We start from the raw sequence: 22,472 nt of genomic DNA on the forward strand, positions 1-22,472 counted from the left end.
AAAAAACAAAACCCTGGTGACATTTTTTAGCTATCTACTCTGGATAAGACAAAACCTGGTTTGTCTCACATCTGACCTATCATTTGTCCACTTCAATTAACCCAGAAATATGTTATTGTCCTCTTTGATAACCCAACTATTACAGCAATTGGATTATTCTTCTCTTTTGTCCATCTGGGATAAGTTTATTCCTGAATGGCACAAAGTTGGGAACTGGAGTATTGGCTGGATGGCTTTGTCTAGATCGACAAACAGTTGTTTCCAAACCTTCCTGTTTATTCCTGCCGGGTTTCTTGTGTTTGATTTGCTCCCTAGAGTTTATTATCCGGATGCAAATTATAAGCCTAATTTGGGAACAGATTATTTTAGTAATTTTTTAACTTTTTACGAAAAGATGTGCAGAAAAGTAGTTATAGTGACTTTTTGACTAATATAGTTACTCCCCAAACCCTTCCTGTTTTAGCGAGATCAACAGTAAGATGATTAACCATCTATAAAAATTGGATAGGATTGGTTATCCAGTTGGGTTAATTGGATAAATAATTCCTTCTTCGACCACGTTGGTTTTGCAATGGATATGGAAATATATAATCACAATTAAATGTTTATTTTGCATTATTGGTTGTACGATTTAATAATCGGCCAATTTTGTTGGATGGAATGTTCATCGGAATCTAATTTGGATAACAAAAATTACAACCAAACATTGGAATGTGATTCTCATGCTCAAGGTTTCAAAAAGCGATTACAGTCACTGCAACGGTTGCGATGACGCGGAGTAAAGGTCGTAGCGTAACGGTTACGATAACCAGAACCATAATTTTTTTATTTTTCGCACAATTTGAAAAAACTTATCGATGAACATATTTTTTTTTTCAGAATCAAGTTTATTGAGGTTTAAAATAGATTTTGATCAATTTTTGTTAGTTTTTAAGGATGACCTAATATGTTTCATATTTTTAAATCATTATAAAAAGAGTTTTGTATATTTTATTTTAATAGTTAATGACTTTAAGAATAATTGATTTTAAATGACTACAAATTAGTTTTGACCAATACCTAAACTAACAAAATAAAAAATATTCACAATTATTAAATGAAATGATTATAAAAATAAAAATTATGCTATAAACAAAAATTATTTTTGAGACATTTCTTTAGACAACACTTTATAGCTAACTAAATAAAATTATACACAATTAAGTATTAAATAAAATGATTGTAAAAATAAAATTGTGCCATAAACAAAAATTATTTTTGAGCAACTGATTTTATTTATTTTTTTGAGGACATTTTTTAGACAACATATTACAATAACAAAATAAAAAATACTTACTATTAAATATTAAATAAAATGATTATAAAAATAAATATAACTACTATTTATATATTTTTTATTTTACATGCTAATGTAATGAAATAAAAATTAAAAAATAAATTATAAAGAAAAAATATTATTATAAGATTTTTTCTTTGAGTTTGGTTCACTTAGAGTATATTCTTTTTTTGTAAGCCTTTTTTTTTTTTTTTTTTGATTGAAAGGAAGCCATTTAGAATATTGGAAAAGTGTGTAATGGTGTGTAACAAACCATTACGGCCGTTATAATACCGCTATGGCCATTATGTGACACTGAAATGCCCATTAAACATGTGTATTTCCGTCACACCACTATAGCGACCTTAACGAGTAGCGATAACTATCACAACCGTTACGTAATGATGCTCTGTAATGATTGCAGCCACTTTTTAAAACCTTACTCATACTTTCACCTAATCAAACCAGCCGCAAGCGTATTATGGTACTTTAATGTGTTTAATATATATTATTAGGCTCATTTCTTCTTTTAGTATAGTGGAACTGGTATAAGCTATGAACGCAATAATTTTGTCGAACCACGTAAATTTGTGTCTCTTTATGTTGTGATTGACTCCCCTAACTATTATTTGTGTGCAGGGTTTATTTCACAACAATTCCTAATAGTAATACTCGGTGCATAGAAAAAATACACTTAAAAAAGTGCATAGAAAATCAATGTGTGGCCCAAATTCATTTTTATATTGACATTTTTGTGCGCATAACTTTCATTCTATCAACATGGTAATTTAACCTTCTATTAAAAAAAACAACATGGTGATTTCCATAACTTATTAGGACGATTTAGAGCAACGCTCAAATTTTTTGATAATAAATTTATGTCACAGAAACAGTCTATTCATAAATGAGGATTATGCCTTTAGCAGGAGTCTCATACACTTGATCACCATTTGATTTTTAGTGGTTTCCAAAACCATTCCACTTACAAAATGTTAAGCACTTCAAACTAATCGGAGCAGTTTTGATATTCTTCAAAAGAAGAAGCCATGGGAAAAAAACAAAATAAGCCAAAAAACAACAAAACCTTTCCATATATAAATACTTCCAAGGAGCTTCTTTGAGATCAAACAATCAAAACCATTTGAACATTGTTGTCTCCTACTGAGAAAGATACAGAAAGAAAATGGGGATGGTAACCACTGTCAAGTCTGAAATGAGGCCATTGAAGCATCATTTGTGTTCCATGGAAGCTCATCCTCCTGCGGCTGTTAAGTCTGTCAAGCGTCATAAAAGAGAGTTGTGTGCATTTGTTATTGGAGAACGGCCACAGCCTCAACCTCGGCCACAGCCTCAACCTCAGCCTCAGCCGGGCCAAGTTTTTCCGTCTACTACAACTACTGGTTTGAAGAAAAGTTCAAGATTCCGAGGAGTCAGCAGGTATATATATGTTCTGTTTTTGGTTTTTTAGTTTTTTGAACACTTGAAACTGAGTCTGTTGTTTTGGGTTTAAAAAGGCATAGGTGGACTGGAAGATTTGAAGCTCATCTATGGGATAAAGGGTCCTGGAATGCAACACAGAGGAAGAAGGGAAAGCAAGGTAGTTACAATACACTTTTTTTTATTTTGGTTTCTTTGTTATATGCTTTCATTTCTTGGAAAAATCAGAAAAACTTGTTTGGCAAATTAATTTGCAATCTGGAAAATTTTCTTAAAACAACTACTTTTTAGGAAATACCACGACTTCTTGGTGTTTTAATTATGCTACGAATGCAGAAACATATCATAGAACCACTAAGATTTTAAGTTTTTCAAAGAGATTCATTTTTGAAAAATCTTATCCGCCTAGTTTATGTGTTTCTAGACTTATTCTACAAAGTGGATTGTTTTTAGAAAACAAATTCCATAAACCTTTTTTGCACTAAAAAGAAAAATGGTTTGAAAATAATGGGTATTTTCAAAATTTTAATTGTTTTGTTTCTAAAAACAACAAAAAGACCAAACAACCTTTATGATGTTTCTATTTTGATTGCTAATTCCTTGTTCATTGTTTTGTGATCCGATTTCGCATCGGGTGCTATGGTTGGATTGGAGCAGTTTATCTCGGTGAGTACATCAGCAGCTAATTTCTATTTATTTTGTTTTTTGCTATAAATAAACAAAACTCAGATGGAAATCATGAAAATTAACTCTTTTGTTTTGCTAATCAGGAGCTTATAATGTTGAAGAAACTGCAGCAAGGGCATATGATTTGGCAGCAATCAAGTATTGGGGCCCTACAACCTTCACAAATTTCCCGGTATGTAAGCCATACTTGAATCCGATAATCCCCTCATGAAAAATCTAATTTATCATTATTTTTTAGGACCCCAATTGCTTTTTTTCTTAGGTATCGGATTATGAGACAGAGATGGAAATAATGCAGAATGTAGCAAAAGAGGAGTACTTGGCATCTTTGAGAAGGTACTTAAAACATTTATGGCAATTACCTAGTTTAGTACTCCACGATACACGCCTTTGTTTAACCTAAAACTAATTGCTCCCTTTTCGGTTTGTTATAGGAGAAGCAGTGGTTTCTCAAGAGGTGTATCCAAGTACAGAGGAGTTGCAAGGTAAAAAAAAAAAAACAAAGTTTCACTGAACTTTCATTTTCTGATAAATTTTAACAGTAAATACTAAGATTGCATTTTTGGATGACTGCAGGCACCATCACAATGGTAGATGGGAGGCTAGGATAGGGAGAGTGTTTGGAAATAAATATCTCTACCTTGGCACTTACAGTGAGTGTCTAACTCTTTTTGTTCATTTAATTAATAAGAAAGTAAGTGTGTGGTGGTATCAAGAGTACACGAGTGATTCATATCGAGAATCGAGTGATATGATATCATTATTTGCAAAAAGTACTTTATAGCAGTCAAATCAGTCATGTTGGTATGAATTGGCTGTGAATTGGATTATGAATCAACTGTGAACCAATATGTATTGACCAATATTTAAAACCATGGTAGTGATCAATTATACTAAATTGAAGAATGAAGAATTTTATGAGCATTCTTTGAATAGTTGAGATCTATGGTTTTAAATATAAGCATATATGGTTTTTAGCCTCCTGATACTCATACACCCCAGTATATTAGTAGAAACAAAAATCAAATGCATATCAGCTGATTAATGATATATATTGTTTCATAACCGCTAAGGTCGATTCTATTGCTATAAAAACTCTTTTTACAGCTGATGATTTTTTTAAAAATTCACAACCATGTCACCAGATTCCCAATACATATATTGCTTGACTCTCCCGATACCGCTGCACCTCGACCAACACTCATTCGTCTTGGGATGACAGTAAACTTACAGAAGACATGTTTTTACTTTGTAGGTACCCAAGAGGAGGCTGCACATGCCTATGACATTGCAGCGATTGAATACAGAGGGATAAATGCAGTAACCAATTTCGACTTGAGCACATATATTAGGTGGCTAAGGCCGGGACTCAACTCACTTGCCCCTCAAGACCACCCAACACAACAAATGGAGACTCAACCTATAAACCCTTCTTCCACCTGCATTTTGGGCAACCAACCCGGGTTCACCTTCCACTTCAATCCTTACACCGCCAGAGACTTAGGCACGGGCACTGGCACGACCATGACACCTCAAAAATTCGAGATTCTAGAAACAAAGATGCCGGTTAGTCCTTGTAACAAGTCATCTACTTCCCCAACCGCGCTTGGCCTCCTCTTTAGGTCCTCTATGTTTAGAGAAATGGTGGAGAAAAATTCAAGTGTCACGGACTATGACACCGATAAGAATGAGAAGAAGCAGTCAGAGGCTGGTGGCATTGATGAGTTTGGAGGGAGATTTTACAACAATATGGGGAGTGTTGAATATGGAAGCTCTTCCAGTACATTGACTGGCTTTCAAGAGGAGAACACATTGCCATTGTATACCAAAACTGGGCATTCTCTTTGGAATGGTGCCTTGAAATTTGCTTTCTGACTAGCAATTGGAACGAATTGGTAGTTTTTTATTTCTTCTTTTTTTTTTTAAAAAACGAAATTGTAGGGATTGGTTTACTGAAAAAAAAAATGGTTGAATGGAATGGAATAGACAGTTTATAGCCTTTCCATATGGAATTCCCTCGCAATGGTAAACGATGATTTCATTTACAATACATTTTTTTGCCAATTTTTTTTAGTGAACCACAGTGAAAAAATAATCATTCTACACCATTTTCATTTCAATGAACAAAATACTATTAGATACCATCAAAAGTTTCTAAAATTGAAGTACATATCAAGAAATTGAATATCAATTATATATCAAAACATTTCAATTAGTAGAATCCTTGATAAAAGAAGTGTATGAATCACATATTCTTCTGAATTATAGGATTAATTTAGAAAGTAAATAGTGACATGCAAGAACAAATAATTTATACGTGATCAATTAAATATTAAACTGAATAGAGTCCCTTGGTTCTATGGTTTTAATAAAACTTTTTAGGAAAAAAAAATTAAAAACACTTAGTATTTTTATATAATTTTATCTTTTGGAAGAGTGAAAATAATTTTTAAAAATTCAAAAGCCTCTTTTCTATATTTATTTTAATCAAACTTATTTTTTCAAAAAATAAAAATAAAAATAATTTCAAAAAATCAAACCAAACTTCACCTTAGAGTTTTCTCGTAATCTAATAGAAAATCTAAAATATAAAGCTTGGGGTTGGGGAATATATTTGTCAATCCTTGCCACATATTTTTTCATTAGATAGTTTTCAAAAAAATTATATGTGCATTACTAATATTTTCAAATCATTCTCTTACAATATATATTTTTAATATTTACTAAGAATATATCGAAACAAATATGAAATGATTAAATTCAGTTTCTTATACCAAAATCTCATCATATAGATCTCCCCCAAACTTGAAGGGGCCTTCCATAACCAAAAATGAAAACATGAAAAACTGAAATTAAAATAAAACTCTATTTGTTTGCACAAATTGACAATTATATTTTGAACTTGTGATCCATATAATTTTATATTTTTTCTTGTGATCTATTTAGTTTTTTTAAATGTGTAATAACTCATTTATCTGCTATATTAGAGGGTCATGTTTGAAAAAAGTACACTAATTTTTTTTTAACATCACATCATACCCGCTACGTTGAATTGTCACATTTGAAAAAACATGCACTAAGAAATTTTTAATTTTTTTTAGTGTCACATTATACCCATCATGTTGTCATATTTAGAAGAAAAAAAAAATACACTAAGAAACTTTTAATTTTTTTGAAATAAAAATTTTAGAGTGTCATATCATACCCATCACGCTGTCTCACATTTAAAAATATACATAAATATATATTAAGAAATTTTTAATTTTTTTATAGTGTCACATCATACATATCACATTAATACTTGTTACATTAAAATATTACATTAATTCCTGCCACATTAACAAAATGATATAATCTCCACTCAAAACATTAACAAAATAAAACATAGAATACAGAAAGAAACTCTCTATTAATAGAACTTAACAAATCAATCAAAAAAAAAAATTAAAACTAATTGAAGCACTTGTTTGTGAGTTAAAATTTGTTAATAAATATTCCAAAAACTTCTAATTTGACACAACAAAAAGTAAAAATCAACAAAATTTATTTTTATGATCAATAAAAAATAATCCTATTTGATGGAAAATATGTTTTACTTTTAAAAGTTAAAAAATATTTTGGAACTAATGTCTTCCTAACGCCATCACTATCACCATCACCAACATCTCAACCACCACCCACCACTGCCTCAACTAGGTTGGTGCCACCATCCCCATCCGACCACCACCACTACTAATACAGCATACATTAGTTTCAAGGAAACCCAAATGCAACAAAAAAATCTCCAACAAATTGAACAATATAAGAGAACATTTCATAATGTGTATGAGAGAGAGAGAGAGAGAGAGAGAGAACACTTATGTTCAACATGTAGATCAAACTTGAACAACATAAGAGAACCAGTCACACAAGTACATGGACAAGGAATCACGACTGACAAAACAACCACCCCATACTTAGGTTTGAAACAATAAAAAAAAATTAACAGTGCAAATATATATATGATCGACAATGCTTCTTATTGAACATTCATGATGATTCTTCCACCAAGGGCATGCCAAAAATGGTCTTTACAAAACATTTGAATCAACACTTGGTCGAAGCCGTCCTGTAAACATCACATCAACTGTCAACATAGATAATCGAGATTTTAGACCATTATGCAAATGCTTAAAATGGAAGAAGCTCAACATGCCCAGGAAGGGGGGGATACAAAAGGTTTCAGATGCACTGATTAAGCCTAAAGCAGAGCACTCTTGTCGCTTAATTACTTTCTCATACAAAATCTACAGAATCGTCTATGAAAATCCAATATGTAAGATAATTAGGTAGTTGGCACAAGAAACGTGCACTACTTTTAGAAGAATGCAATCCCAGATTAAGAATCATATTCCAATCATGGTTAGAATAATTCATGATTTGATTCATATGCTTCACTACAAGTTTCAAGCAAAACGATTCAATTCGTGCAATTGAATCTTAAATTGAGTGAATCTTACATTTCAATTGTGATTCACTACAATAAAGCGACTATTCTATGTGCATAATGTATGAAATGACATCGTTTTCGCAATATAAAAAGAGATCAAGTAAATATATTGATATATTTGATCTTATATGTTATATAAAATTTAATTATATTGATATCTATTACATTTTAAACACAATTGTGTATTTTACATGTATATACATACATAAAATTATATATTTTGCTAAATAAACTAAATTTTACAATTCACTATTTCATGAAAACGATTATCGATAAAATTCACAACTTGACAATAATGTCAATGATTCCAATTCATACCTCATCAAGGTCCTGGGCCGGTCATCCAACCTCTCAATACCTTCTTGAGTAGTACCATCAGTTATTAACCTATTGGCATTTCCCGACACTAAAGAATCCGCTATCTCCTTGAGACCCTGCAGAAAGAAAAGTAACGCCACATCAATTTTGACTGAAGTGTTTACATGTGTTTACATTCTCCAGAATTGTAAAGCTAATGTAAAGTTAATGAAATATTATGTTTACAAAGATATAATCAAAAAGAGAATCAAGAGAAATTGCAAACTATTTATTGTCAAATAATTAGCTTGTTTGATGAAAATTGAGTAACAAACAATGTTTAAAGAGTAAGAAAGAAACCATTAGGCTTGGAGGTTCAGAAGGATTGAGATAACCACGGGGCTTCCCAGAAAGCTTGAGTTGTTCCTGCAGTAAAAAAAAAAAAAAAAAACATGAAATATTATAAAGAGCATCTATTTAGAAACTGGCCAGAGGGAGAACCAAATCTCAGTCATGAAGAAAATGTAAACACCAACACAAATTTTGAGGAAATTTATATGGAGATATGCCCAGTGGAAGACAGAGAACTTGGTCCACACCACAAAGTAAATGTATGTTCTAGATTAATGATGCAAAAATGATATTGCCATAGTTGTGGGTAAATTGATGTAAATTTGTTTAAAGACTACATAAAATTACATTAAAAGATAGTCACTATGCCCTCCTGTCACTAAAAAGTATCCAAAATACAAATTTGTCAAGCTGCACAGAGTACCCACTTGGAAAAATTCTATGAAAAGTCAATTCAACTAAGAGGTTGGTGTAAATTTAACTCCTTTTTCCTGAAAATGTAAATATATATTCATAAAAAGATCCCAATGGCCGCAACCTTTGAACAGCAAAAATAAACCAAAGGAACCAAAAACAGTGTAAATTTAAAACTTGCATAAGCAATTGTGCAAACCTGAAGAACTTCCGGCATTTTCACTTTTCTTCCATCAACAAAGTTGCACAGGTACAACACACCAAGATTTGCAAGGTCCTGTTGCCAAATTATGTAAGAACATCCTCACGCATACAAAAAAGAAAAGAACAAAAGATAAAAAATAAAAACAATTAATAATCAATGCAATGGAAAATCATTGAAAAAAAAGAAAGAAAAGGGAACCATAAGCATCGTTCGAGTTGTTTTCAGGTACTTTATGATCTCTAGACCCAACTATATGATAGTTGGCTAAGAAATCAAAGAATCCACGAGAAGGTTTTGAAGCCCTAAACAGAAACAGGGCTCTATGTCTAGCACAGACTCTGTTGTTCCCCAACTCAATCAATAGCAAGCACTCTTACTTTTCGAGGACCAAATTGCACCAATTTAATTTGCTGCCACTCAGTTCCTTATTTATTTTCTTCCACCTCTTTATTTGTTCTATTACCTTTACTAAAGACAATCAACTCATCCAAAAAGGAAACACACATCCCCAAATAGATGTCCGCATGCGCAAGGAATAAAAATGATGGTCTCCTATTCAAAACAATGAATTAACATACAATAACAACATGAAATAATCGAAAGCATAATACTTGCAATATGCCATACTCCATCTGCGAATTTTTTTCTTTATAGTTCTGTTTTAATGCCAAATTACAGCATGTGCCAACCAACAATACCAATATATAATTTCCAATTCCTACATATTTAATTATATCAAGGGCTACGAAATATGGACACACACAACGAATGTGGACACTATCACTGGGAGAGGGGATTTTAGATGCATTTATATTAAAAACAAAGTTGTTTCGATATCATCACACATTTTATGAATTATGGTTTGGGCCTGTTTTGCATCATCTTTTAAACTATATTTTATTCTAAAAAGTAAAAAAGGAAAATGACACAGAAAACATGATTGACAAAATTGTTTCAATGAAAACATGGCAACAATAGTGTTGAAGCTTCCCACTGTTTTACCTGTTTGTCTTCCAGTGAACATATCTTTCCATCCTACAAAAAAAATTAAATACATAAATAAGCAAATGAATGACTGAACAAGAAAGGAGTTCACATAATTTTTTTTAAATAACACACAAGAAAACTTCCATGCCAAAATCTTTTACTGAAGCAATAAGACAACTTTGATACCAACTTCCAAACCAACGAAGCCGTTCAAAATTAGCATTCCATGTACTTTGCTTTAGTTGCTAAAAATTCATCCAGTATGTCAAGCTCAGTCCTTTTAAACATGACAATGGTTGTTTCAATGAAAATTTTGAAAATTCAAAGTATTGCTTAGGTTTGCAATTCAAAGCAAACAGCTCTTCCAATGGAGTCATCAAAGGATTATTTAGTGTTCCCCTAGACCCCAACATAAAGCGGTGAACAGTTCTACAGCCCTCATGTCAATAAACACGGTTCACACTGTCGTAGTTAATTTCAGCCAATCATTCCATTCAGCAGAATCAATAAAAAATTTCAGCACCGTTTCTAGGATATAATTTTGTGCTGCAATTCAACTATAAGACGAGTTTATGTAGTTGATGTTATCTGAGAAGACAACCTTCTTCGAACATATCGAAAAAGAAACTTGTACCAATCAAAGAATATGATCATTCTTAAAGAAGACATAATTCGGCTAACATAATTGTCTCTAAGTTTCAATTGTTTATTCAATGTAAAAACCTTAGCTTTTATGAACTCATTCCTTTCAGTAAAATGTCTTACCCCTCCTTTAGCCTTCTCTTAATCAAATATCTTTATATTTAATGCAATTGATTGTGGATGCTAAATGAGATGGTATAAAACTCATCAAAAACCAGAAACCCTATCCTGTAACAGCTATACTAAAATCACATAAGGTTTGAAATTTAAAAAATTTTGAGACAAAACTCACCAAGCCAGAAACCATTCTCTGTAGTGCATCCAAGTCAAAGCCAATTTGAGAAAGATCACCACGAACATCAGTAACCTGTTTCACAAGTTAAAACTTCTTTTTATGCTATTACTGGATCATTTTTAAATCATAATCAAATTCATTGATTTGCCTCCTTTCATCAAAGCTGACCCAAATTATTTCTCCCAGTCCCACTCAAAAAGTCAAGTCACATTTCAAATACTCTATTCTATGCTATGCAGTATATCCCAAGGGAAGTAACCCGTTTCTGAATGTACCTCATTCTTAATTAACTTTGATATTTCCACTTGCTCGTCAAGTTTTCCATCCAAGTTCTCAATTCGCTGTGTCAAGTGCCTCTTTGTTGCCTGATCCAAAGTATATATATATATATATATATTAAATAACAATAAGGAAAAAACTGGATATGAACTCCATAAATGTCTACGAAATATAAGGATGTAAAATAGAAAAAACAAACTCAAACTCAAACTCAAAAAAAAAAAAAAAAAAAAAAAAGACTGATGAGAAACTAAAACTTACAGCAAGAGCCTCGGACACACTTTCCAGATGTTTTGTCAAGTTTGAGACAGCATTTGCCATATTACGCTTTGTTACATACATAAGATCTGAGAAGGTAAGACCCTAAAAATGTAACAATTGAAAAATTAGTTTCCCGCAAAAAAAATACAATGGCAATTGCATTATAAAAAAAAAAAATTAAAAAAAAAAAAAAGGGGGAACAGAAAAATGGAACTAAAGAAATATTTAGCATATGAGGGAACAGCCAAAGCTACAAGTATAGATGCAATGATGGGAAACTCAGGTATCATAAACCAATTACCATACCTTCCACCACATGCATCCATAGCACAATGCACCCACAGCAGCAGCTGGCACTATAAGAGAGGTCATATTACCTGGACAGAGACAGATAAAGGAGATGTTAAATCAACCAAAAATGCGCCACATCAGAAAGCCAAAATGCAGTGTGTCAATATCCGCAGGGCAAATATACAAAACTTTGGTGACTTTGTAGATAATGAAATGAAAGAAAATATCATTATCTATCATATGAAAAAGGCAAGCCAAAATAGAGTATGTTAGCAAGATATTCAAGTATTAGGAGGAGATCTACCGATTTGGCCAGAATTTCCATTCAACACAGTTATTTGTCTTGCTGAGGCCAGTTGCCGAACCTCCATCGCTAACCGACGCACCTTTATGATAATCATGCAAAAATAGGAAGCCAAGAAAAATACATCTCAGTTACCACGAAAATATGTCAAATTAGAGAAACATACCTCATATGCTTGATATCTAATTTTGTCATGGCAACACTAGGAACATGATTTAAAATAGCAGTGATCTTTCAGTATTTTCCCCATTAAAATAACTTCCTGGTCCAAACAGTTAACACAGGATTTTCATGTTTCTATATGTTAAGTAATATTATGAACCGTGGGGGGGGGGGGGGGGGAATCTAACTAGTACGGGTCTGCCGCTTAATCCTGCTTTTAATCCTACTCCAAAGCAGGTCTCTATTTGAATTCCAATGCAAGGCACATGAGCTGAAGTCATGCCTCAATAAAAGTTCAGGGTAAATTTTATTTTATCCAACTAATGTTTTCATCAAGTACTATATTGAACAAACCTTAAAAATCCTCTTTTTATGCAGTTTTCAATTGTTGAAAGAGTTACAAATACAAAAATGTTCCCAGAAAATAGTCAACTTCATAAAATAACTTATTTGTACAGAGTAATCGAAATTACTCCATCAAAAGTGTCCCGCCTCCTTACTTTTGCAACATATTCACCTTTGAACTTTTGTGAGAATGGAAGGGGAGGGGAGGGGAGGGGAGGTGGAAGAGGGAGGGGTGGGTTGTATAACTTTTAATATACAGCCCGTAGTACTTTTAAATTTTCCCCATTTTTTCTCTAGATATATAATAAAATATAGTAGTCCTCAAGAGTGCAGTGAAACCATTTAAATCTATTATTGATCTTGAGAAAGCTAAAGTAGTTGTTTGTTAGAAAGAAAGATTAGGCATTGGAAAAATATATTCAAATGTCAACCAACCACCAGAAAACAAAATGATTTGATATATATATACACACACAATCTTTTTACATATATATAAATAAATAAATTGAAAAAACCGATGTAAATTTTACGGGAAAACAAACCAAACGAAACGGAACCTTAGTAAGGCTTCTATTTTCCATGGATAACCTTACCTGAGAAGCAATGGCATCAGACATGTCAGAGTCGGACTCTGATGATTCCCCATTTTTTTCCATACCTTTCACCAGGGACTGCAAATAAAACACAATTAAACTGTGTCCACAGGATACCCAATTCACCAAATTCACTAAATCCTAGTAATAAATTCCATACAAAAATAAGATAACTAATAAATCAAATTCCCTCTAGCTTACAACCAAACAAATTTTGTGTTTTTCAGAAAACTGGTTCTGAAAACAAAACAAATTCAACCATAAAAAAAAAAAAAAAACACACAAACCCAGATAGATATTTGCAGTAACAGTGATTAACAAAGTGATTTGAGCTAAATTTGAGCAATACAACAAAAGATCAAATTACCTGAATTTCGCCCAATATATCAGATAATTTACCATTCTTAACCAAGATCGTACTAGTGTACCCTGCAACGTATAATCAGATCGATATCAAAAGGCAAGCGAGTTTTGTGTGTGTCTGTGTGTGTAGATAGATTACCTGCTCCGACCAAGATCAAGATCTTGGAGAGGCCCATGCCAGTTTGCATCGCCATTGCTGGTGATCTCACCCCAACCCAACCCAACCCTAGCTAGGTCTTCTACTCTCTCTTCCTCCGATGCTACTGAATTCTCAAAGGCCCCGTTTGGTAGAGCTGTGGGAAAGTGATTATAGATTATAGATTATAATTTAACAAATTATAGCTTATAGCTTAACAGATTATAACTTATAACTGTGAACATAAGCTAGTAACCTGTTTGGTGCAACTGTGAGATTATAGATTTAAACAGCAGAGTAGTATTTGATAAATAAGCTGTAAAATAACTTTTTGTTATGTAATTGTCATTTTTGTCCTTATGAACATAAAAATTGTAATTTTCTCATTTTCTTCGCTTTAAATTTTCAAAAAGTTATTTTATTAATGGAAGTTGATATAAGTAGTACCTAATTTGCTACATTTTTCCATTAACTTAATTTTTTTTTTTTTTTTTTTTTTTTTTAATATTGAGTTCACAAGGGAACAAGAAAATGTTATTGCAATAAAGATACAATAAATTACTATTAAAACAAAAAAAATAAAACTTCCTAGATATTTAAAGAACTTCTAATTTCGTCTGCAAATTGACATACAAATATTAACTAATGTCTTTATATCTTTATTTTTCATATTTTCTAAATAAAAATACTAAAAGAAGAAAATAATTTTTAAAAGATAACTTTTTAAGTATTCCATAAGCACTGAGTGATTTTTCAAAAAAATTAAAAACTATTTTGAAGAACAAGTTGCCAAACAAAGTAGTGCTCTAAAAAATAAAAAACAAAAGACAAACACAACCCAACAAACATTACACAGTTTATTCTTAATTTTGTCCAATAATCTGCTCAAAATAGGGCCACAGTCATCTTCGCAAAAAGTTTCACCTTCACTCATCTTCGCAAATATGAGAAAAAGAACCCCAACTTCACTCAGAGAAATGAAATTAAAGAAGCAAAATTTCTGACAATTAACTTCTCATTAGAACAATCAACAACAAACCATTGAACTACCCACTTGCAAATTGGCACTACAATCTAGATGCCATATATCCAAATTCCTCTCTATCAAGAGACCTAAATGCCTTACTGTAAGTAAGGGTGCACTACATCCTCTAAGCTAGGTTCTCTGTAAAACTCCACAGAAATAAATTACAAAGTAGTCTCCAAAAATCCTCAAGCATGTCTTCAAACTGTTACTACTTGCCTAGCCAAGTGAAATCACTTGAAGCAATTCTATTGCAAAAGAAATAGTATGGCTCATTTTCAGCTTCAATCTATGAAAGGTTCACTAAGCCAATTTAATTGATATATAGGCAACAATCAAAAAACAAAATACAATAAACACAAATTAGAAAATATAGCCATCCACAATTGGCATTTGGCCTACTTGAAAAAAATTATAATGCTTTCTCTATGTGAGGAAGTGTCTCAAGCTTGAGTCTCATTCAAGAAGAAATTTTTTAACCAATGTAGAGGAATTTATTTATTTATTTTAGAAAAAAAAAAATGGACAGATGATACTCCAAGTTAATTTCACAAGCAAGAAATTAGGTGAATCATCAAAGTCAAATTGTTCACCAACAAGACTTGTATTAGACTATTTAAGGATGCAAGCTAAGACTTAAATGTACCTTGTTTGTGATGTCAGAAAGTTTCTGCAGTGAAACTAAAGCAACAATCACAACTCAAACAAAAGTACTTAAAGGAGAAACCAGTTAAACAACAATAATAAAGTCAAATCAAACTAAAAAATCAACCACAGAGGAGCATTATCATTTAGGAATCAAATAAACCTATAGTAACATTAGATAATCAATCAAACCAACAAACCTCAGAAAATATCATTTTCCTAAAGATTTTCCCTTCAACTGAACTTTTAAACAAAGGAAAAATGCATTTGAAGAACAAATAATATGGTAACTGAAGTCTCTTTAAATGGAACAATAATAACATGACATTAAAAGTGTTTCAGAGCATCTAGATTATCAAAGGGCACCAGCTCTTCACTAGAACTTGTTGACAGAGTCTCTCTCTCTCTTTGATAAATAAAGTTGTGAATTGAGTCTCACAAATTAAAAATCTTGGAAATTCACCAACAGACGCACTTAAATAACATATTGAGCAACTCCTTCCATGGCACTAGCATTTCTTTATTCGGTTTATTTTATTTTGTTTACATACTAGCATTTCAAGATTTCAGTCATTAGGGTCTTATTTAGCATTTCAATATTTCACCCAAGTAAATTTTGAACATATCACAAGCCTTAAGTTAAGAAAAGTGTGAATACAAACAGAAATTAAACGGAAATTAAACCAAACAGAAATCAAACAGAAATTAAACAGAAATATTGTCGCTGGTTTGTATTTTTGGTTGTGAGGAAATACATTGATTAATATATAAGTATTTTACAAGTGAAGATTAGGGTTTGTAGCTTTGTTGGTTGATTTTGAACATGGAAGAGATCACCTAAAAATCAGAGAGAAAAAGGAAAGAGAGAGGGAGACAGAGGGAGAGAGAGACAACTCTGGATGTGTATATATATCTATATATAACAAACAAAGGGCCTGAAATCTTACATTTGTGGTGCAGATCAACGGAAAACAGGGAGGAAAGGAGTTCGATCGGCTGCTATCTTCCAGATGTGGCGGAGTTCTCGTCGTCGTCGCCAGAGAGGAAACCAGAAGAGGAGAGGAGAGGTGTGAGGGAGAGAAGCGTGCTGGGGCAGAAGAGGTGTATATAGTGACAATTCCGTAATTTTTCAAGTTTTGAAGGGAAATTCTAGTCATTTCAGCGCCCTCCAACCCAGCTGCGCGCATAAGCGGCTTGAATAACCATCCCCGAGTTGCTCCTCCCAAGCCGAAAATAGATTATCTATTTAAGTCATATTATTTCTCTATTGTATTATTTTAAATTTAATTTATATTTCATAAAAAATTAAAAAATACATTTATTTAAATCATCTCAAACCACCATTTAAATAAGTTATAATTTGATAATTTAAGTTACACTAAACACATATTTATAATTTAAATTAAGTTAAAAGCTAAAATAAGTAACTTATAAGTTGTGCCAAACAAGCAAAAAAGTGTCTTTGTTTTGAGGTATTATTTCATGAAATTAATAGTCCAGTTTTTTTTTTTTTTTAACTATAATGGTCCAAAATTCAATTTTTTTTTTTTTGCTTTAGAGTAATAGTCATTCTGGACTATTAGTCCCTCATATGAGGGATTATTATATTTTGGGGGATGTGAGATTATTTCTATGGGATTGGTATCCCATGGGACTAATGTGTGAAATATCTATTTTACCCTCATTCTATTACTTAATAAACAATTGAAAAATAGTAAAATAGTCTTTTGAACATTTATAAATTATTTTTTTAGTGTTGTTAATTTAAAATTATATATTAAATAAAAAATATAAATTATAAATTATAAATACATGAAGAAGGAAACAGCACTAATAATACTAAAAATAAGTTAAACTAAAACTGAAATAAATAATAAAAGAAAACAGTTTAAATAAACATTAATAATAAAACTTACAATTGTTTAATGGAGTGAAATAAACAATTCTTCAAAATACATAATTTGAAAACGGACTTGAAAAGAAAATTACAGAGATAGGTTTTTCTCTTGAGGAAGGAATGCTCTCAATTTTTTCTAACTCTGCCTTATTTTTTACTGAAGAGGCCTTTTTATAATCAAAAGAGACTACCGTTAGTCTTGTGAGTGAATAGTCTTGACTTGAAAGGAGCATCAGAAGCACATAGGAGTCGTCTGCTGCTTTCGGTGAGTGACTAAAGCTTTTACTGTGCTGAATTTGTCGGTGGGATGAATCATGATGAATGATGAATAGTAATGTTGACTTTTTGATGAATAGTGAATAGTAAAGTTGACTTTTTTACTATTCATCGCTTGGAGGCATGTGACTGAGGGAATCAATATAGATATATATATCAACAGCTTTTCTCAAAAGATGAGTATTGATTGAAGCTGATAATTATAGCTATATAGAATCCAATGACTGAATTAAACATATGAGTCCTGAGCATCTTGGAACTAGGGTCCATATGGATTTTGAGTAGTTGAACCTTCAGAAAAGTTTGAACTGTCTGAATCATCTTTTGAACTACTGTTATTCGAGTCTGACTTGGCTTAGGCCATGAGTAGACGAGCCATTTGGAGGAGCTCATCTTTGGATGACTTGGACTTGGGCTTAACCTTCCAAGATTGACTGGAGGGAGTTGACTTCCTTGAGTGACTGGAGCAGTTGGGATCTGCTGAGCTTTAACCATGGCAGGTGTAGGAGCATGAATGTTAATCGGGAACTTAGTTTAAACAATTTCAACAATTCGTTGAATCTTGAAGTTATCCCACCATTTAACCTTATGTAGCCGCTGAATCACTTTACCAGAAAAATACCATATTGCCATTTGAATATCCAAGGGATTTTATATTTGGATATAAAAATAAGCAATTGAGAGAATTCTCTTTGCTGTGGAGAGAATGAGAAAATAGTGGAGAAATAATTGACTTGATCCAAAATTACTGATAGGAAGATGTCTGGAATGGCACCATCTCAGAAACCAAATAGGTAATTCTGACTTAAACTTTTGATCAAATTGAAGAAACCAGGAGTGACTAAATGTTTCATTTTGATATAGGAGGACTTTGAACCAAGCATCAATATAATCATAATAATTATACTGAAGGGAGTGATTAAGTAAATCTCAAAGTTGATAAGGAGAACCCCATTCAACTAAGGAAACAATATTGTGAATATAAAGTGAATGGTAAACCACTTTACTAGTGTAAGTACGATCATAAATGGGTTTAATCACAATTGACTGATGGTTGAACATGATGTCTTTATAGAAGGTGATTGTTTTCTCTGGATGGAGAGGAACAAAATGCCATCCAGGAGGGAAATAAGTTTTAACCAGATCATTAACAGATTGACTCTTTGGGTGACTAGGTTCTTTGAAAAAGAAATTAGTAGTTATTGAGTCAACATAATTAGATCGAGCAGTTTTAATAGGATTAGGAGGGTATGGAGTAACTGCTTGGCTAGATAAAGCAAAAGGATCAATGGCCAAAGCATATGTGAAACTGGGTCGAGGAATATTACCAAGAACTTGGTAATGGTTAATCATTTCAATAGGATGGTATTGGGTGACTAACTCCAAAGGAGGAATAAAAGGTTGACTAATTGGGACCAAGGCTTTAGAAGGGGGCCTTGGGCGAGACATCTGTTTAAAAAGAAACAAAGGTTAGCAATAAAGATTAGCAACCACTAAGGAGATCTAAATAAGTTTGATGAAAATCCAAACAGTTGTAATAATCAGCAAGTAAATGGCGACGAGCTTGAATTTGGTGATACTGAATGAATTGAGCACGTTTAGTAGTTTTTCTGGCTAATTTTATCCGGGCAATGCGATAAGCAGTTTGGTGAATGAAATCATGGTAATGGGTAATTTGGGTTTTATGGTAAACAATAAATGGAGTGGCCATCCCTATCCCCCCTGTAAAAATTCCCAGGTAAGGAAATCAGGAATGGAATTTTGACAACCAGATATATATTCAATAGTAAAATCGAAAATACTTAAAATAGATTGCCAACGAGCAAAATTTTGCTTACTAGCAAGATTTTGAACATCTTTTTCTAAAACATATTTAGCAGATTTGCAATCAACACGAAGTAAAAATTTTTGATTTAAAATATCATCTTGAAATTTACTAATACATAAAACAGTAGATAAAATTTTGTTTTTTAATAGTACTATAATTCTTTTGTGCTTTATTCCAGACACCAGAATGATAACGAACAATTTGTTCAGATGACTGAGGAGTAATTTGCTGGAGAAGGATGCCGCCATAACTGATATCAGAGGCATCAGTTTGAATAATTTTGAATGAATTTTCAGTAGGAATACTAAGACAAGGAAGAGACTTGACATATTGTTTAACCTGTTTAACAATAGCAGTATGAGTAGAAGACCAAGGAGGAGGATTGTCTTTTAACCGATCAAATAGGGGTTGACAAATTTTCCTAAGGTCTTTGTAAAATTCAGCAATATAATTCGGTGATCCTAAAAAACGTTATAGCTGAGTTTTATCTAAGATTTCATCAAGGAATTTAGACATAAATTCAATGGAACGACTAATAGGTAAAATAGTATTCTGGTGAATATCATAACCTAAAAATCTGACTTTGGTTTGAAACAATCTAATCTTAGGAGCAGAAATGACTAGACCATGACTCTTAATGGTATTAAAGAACGCAGTAAGATGTTTCCAGTGTTCACTAATTGATTTTGAAAAAATAAGAATATCATCTATATAAACTATGGAAAAATGACTAAATGGATTGAAAATATTATTCATTATATTTTGAAATTCACTAGGAGCATTTTTTAACCCAAATAGCATGACATTCCATTCATAGTGACCAAAAGGTGTAGTAAAAGCAGTTTTATATCTATCTTTAGGATGAATTTGTATTTGCCAAAAACCATTTTTTAAATCAAATTTACTAAAAATAATAGCTTGACTAAGTTTTTTAATCAAATTTTTTTTATTAGGAATAGGATATCGAATCCATTCTAAAACTTTATTTAATGGTTTATAATTGATGACTAAGCGAGGGACACCTCGTTCTAATTCAGCATTTTTATTCACATAAAAAGCAGGACATGACCAAGGTGATTTACTTGGACTAATTATTCGATTTTTTAATAGTTCATTGATTTCTTTTTTACACATTTCAAGTAATTTATGATTCATTTGAATAGGTCTAGATTTAATAAGAATTTGACTTTCATGAAAATTCTTAATATATGGTAATGTGGCTACATGTTTTTTCCTATGCCAAAATGCAGTAGGTAAAGTAGAACAAACGGTAGTTTCTAATTTTAATTTAAATTTATTAATTTGAGAAATAATAACTGGATTAGTTAATTGTTGATCAATTCTTTTGTAATTAATTTCTTCTTTAAGATATCTTAAATGACGAGTTAATCGATTAATCGTTTGAGAAATAGAACAATCTTTTAATTAATTTAATTCCAATATTTCAGGAGGAGATAATAATTTAAAAGTAACAGGTTGACCTAAAACATGAGTAGTTATTCCTTTACTAGAGGTGGTAAATGGGTATAGTAAAAATATAAATGGTGTTCCTAAAATAACTTTATCAGTCATATTTTTAACCAAAACAAAGGAAGTTTTAAAGCAAACATTATTTTGACATATATGAACTTTTGGTATTTTATATTTAATATGCATTTTACTATCATTAGTAGAAGTTAATTTTTCACGACATTTTTCATAATATTTAGTAGGGAGTAATCCTTCTTGAATACAATTAAGATCGGCATCAGTATCAATTAAAGCGATAACATCTATTTCAAAATTATTAATAACTATTTTAATTTTAGAATACCATTTTTAATTATTTTGTTCAATAACTTTTATTATTTCAGGGTCAGTACCAGGCAGCTTAAAAGGAGCGGCTGGGACATCAGATCCTTGGTGTTCTATAATGATATTAGCTAATGGAGGATGACTAGAACTAACAGAAGTATTTGGAGAAGTTTTCCATTTATGTTTTGTGATTGTATTAACTTTTTTGTAATAGTTGTCTAAATATTCAAAGAAAGGAATTTTCATACTATATTTAATCATAAAATCATACCATTTATAAATTATAAATTATAAATTATGGCCTTATAATTTTTTTAGTGTTGTTAAAAAATTAAATTTGTATATTAAATAAAATTATATTTTATAGTGTTGTTAATTTAAAATTATATATTAAATAAAAAATATAAATTATAAATTTAATTTAATTGAAAATAATAAATTAAAAATTATGGCCTTATAAATTAAAGAAATTTAGTGTTGTTAAATTATGAATTATAGATTACAAATTTAAAATTATGTATTAAATAAAAATGATAAATTACAAGGGTAAAATAATCTTTTGAACATTTATCTTTATCCAGTCCGTTCAATCAAACATTGGATTCACTAAAAATAATCTAATCCAGACATCTAATCCCATAACTAAACAAATATAGGATACAAATTCAGTCTAACCAAATAATTCGGGAATAATATATCCTAGGACTAACGGTCCGATGGATTACAACCCCCTTTATCCAGTCCATCTAAACAAACACACCCAAAGGATCTTATTCACTTTATACCCTAATTGGAACGGCGTCGTACTTTAGCAAAATAGTGGTGGTAGTGATTTGCTTGAATACTGGTTCCAGACGGGCCCACATCATCCTATTATTATTATTATTTTATTTTTTTTGGGTACAACAGAAATAACTAGGTTTAATTTTGATATTTGTAATTACACAATATAAGTCAAAGGAACTTTATATTACACAACATTTAACTCATTACATTTAAGGATGTCAATTTTTTCCCGTAGAGTTTTTCCCGCTTTCGGTAAAGAAAAAGTTTGGCTTGGACAAATTTTGCTCACATGCTCTCATTTTTATTATATTTATTATATATTTATATATAAAATGACTTTTCTCTAGTTCAAGCGTTATTTAGACATGT

General features: G+C 31.5%; 2 protein-coding genes across 3 annotated transcripts; one reads left to right on the top strand and one right to left on the bottom strand.

Moving 5' to 3' along the window:
• The first annotated feature begins 3,527 nt into the window (after positions 1–3,527).
• Positions 3,528–5,451, top strand: LOC114279674 (AP2-like ethylene-responsive transcription factor AIL5). The gene is made up of 5 exons (XM_028221961.2): positions 3,528–3,611; positions 3,702–3,775; positions 3,874–3,924; positions 4,016–4,092; positions 4,695–5,451. Exons 2-5 carry the CDS (start codon positions 3,723–3,725, stop codon positions 5,312–5,314), a joined length of 801 nt encoding a protein of 266 aa, XP_028077762.2. The 5' UTR covers positions 3,528–3,611; positions 3,702–3,722; the 3' UTR covers positions 5,315–5,451.
• Positions 5,452–7,231: 1,780 nt separating this feature from the next.
• On the bottom strand, positions 7,232–16,765 carry LOC114279682 (uncharacterized). Of its 2 annotated transcripts, none has more exons than XM_082873768.1 (14): positions 16,470–16,765; positions 13,857–14,010; positions 13,722–13,783; positions 13,355–13,432; positions 12,255–12,336; positions 11,966–12,036; positions 11,660–11,761; positions 11,395–11,484; positions 11,117–11,191; positions 10,198–10,230; positions 9,190–9,267; positions 8,586–8,651; positions 8,247–8,362; positions 7,232–7,547 (listed from the first exon to the last, which is right to left on the bottom strand). In XM_082873768.1, the coding sequence occupies exons 2-14, from the start codon at positions 13,909–13,911 to the stop codon at positions 7,526–7,528; spliced, it is 930 nt and encodes a 309-aa protein (XP_082729894.1). In that variant the 5' UTR covers positions 13,912–14,010; positions 16,470–16,765; the 3' UTR covers positions 7,232–7,525. The 2 variants fall into 2 exon arrangements, with proteins under 2 accessions (XP_082729894.1, XP_082729895.1); XM_082873769.1 differs by having other exon boundaries at positions 7,232–7,565; positions 16,470–16,750.
• Between the last annotated feature and the right edge of the window lie 5,707 nt (positions 16,766–22,472).

Source organism: Camellia sinensis, chromosome 6 (genome assembly GCF_055761805.1).
Source record: "Camellia sinensis isolate YWXY chromosome 6, ASM5576180v1, whole genome shotgun sequence".
Classification (NCBI taxonomy): Eukaryota; Viridiplantae; Streptophyta; class Magnoliopsida; order Ericales; family Theaceae; genus Camellia; species Camellia sinensis.

Excerpts from the sequence above, each read along its gene's own strand:
- LOC114279674 (XM_028221961.2), top strand. The coding sequence starts at position 3,723 with ATGGAAATAATGCAGAATGTAGCAAAAGAGGAGTACTTGGCATCTTTG. Across the intron at positions 3,776-3,873 it reads TACTTGGCATCTTTGAGAAG|GAGAAGCAGTGGTTTCTCAA; the intron begins GTACTTAAAACA and ends GGTTTGTTATAG. Across the intron at positions 4,093-4,694 it reads TCTCTACCTTGGCACTTACA|GTACCCAAGAGGAGGCTGCA; the intron begins GTGAGTGTCTAA and ends TTTACTTTGTAG.
- LOC114279682 (XM_082873768.1), bottom strand. The coding sequence starts at position 13,911 with ATGGCGATGCAAACTGGCATGGGCCTCTCCAAGATCTTGATCTTGGTC. Across the intron at positions 8,652-9,189 it reads AAATGCCGGAAGTTCTTCAG|GAACAACTCAAGCTTTCTGG; the intron begins GTTTGCACAATT and ends TTTTTACTGCAG. Across the intron at positions 7,548-8,246 it reads CGGCCCAGGACCTTGATGAG|GACGGCTTCGACCAAGTGTT; the intron begins GTATGAATTGGA and ends TGATGTTTACAG.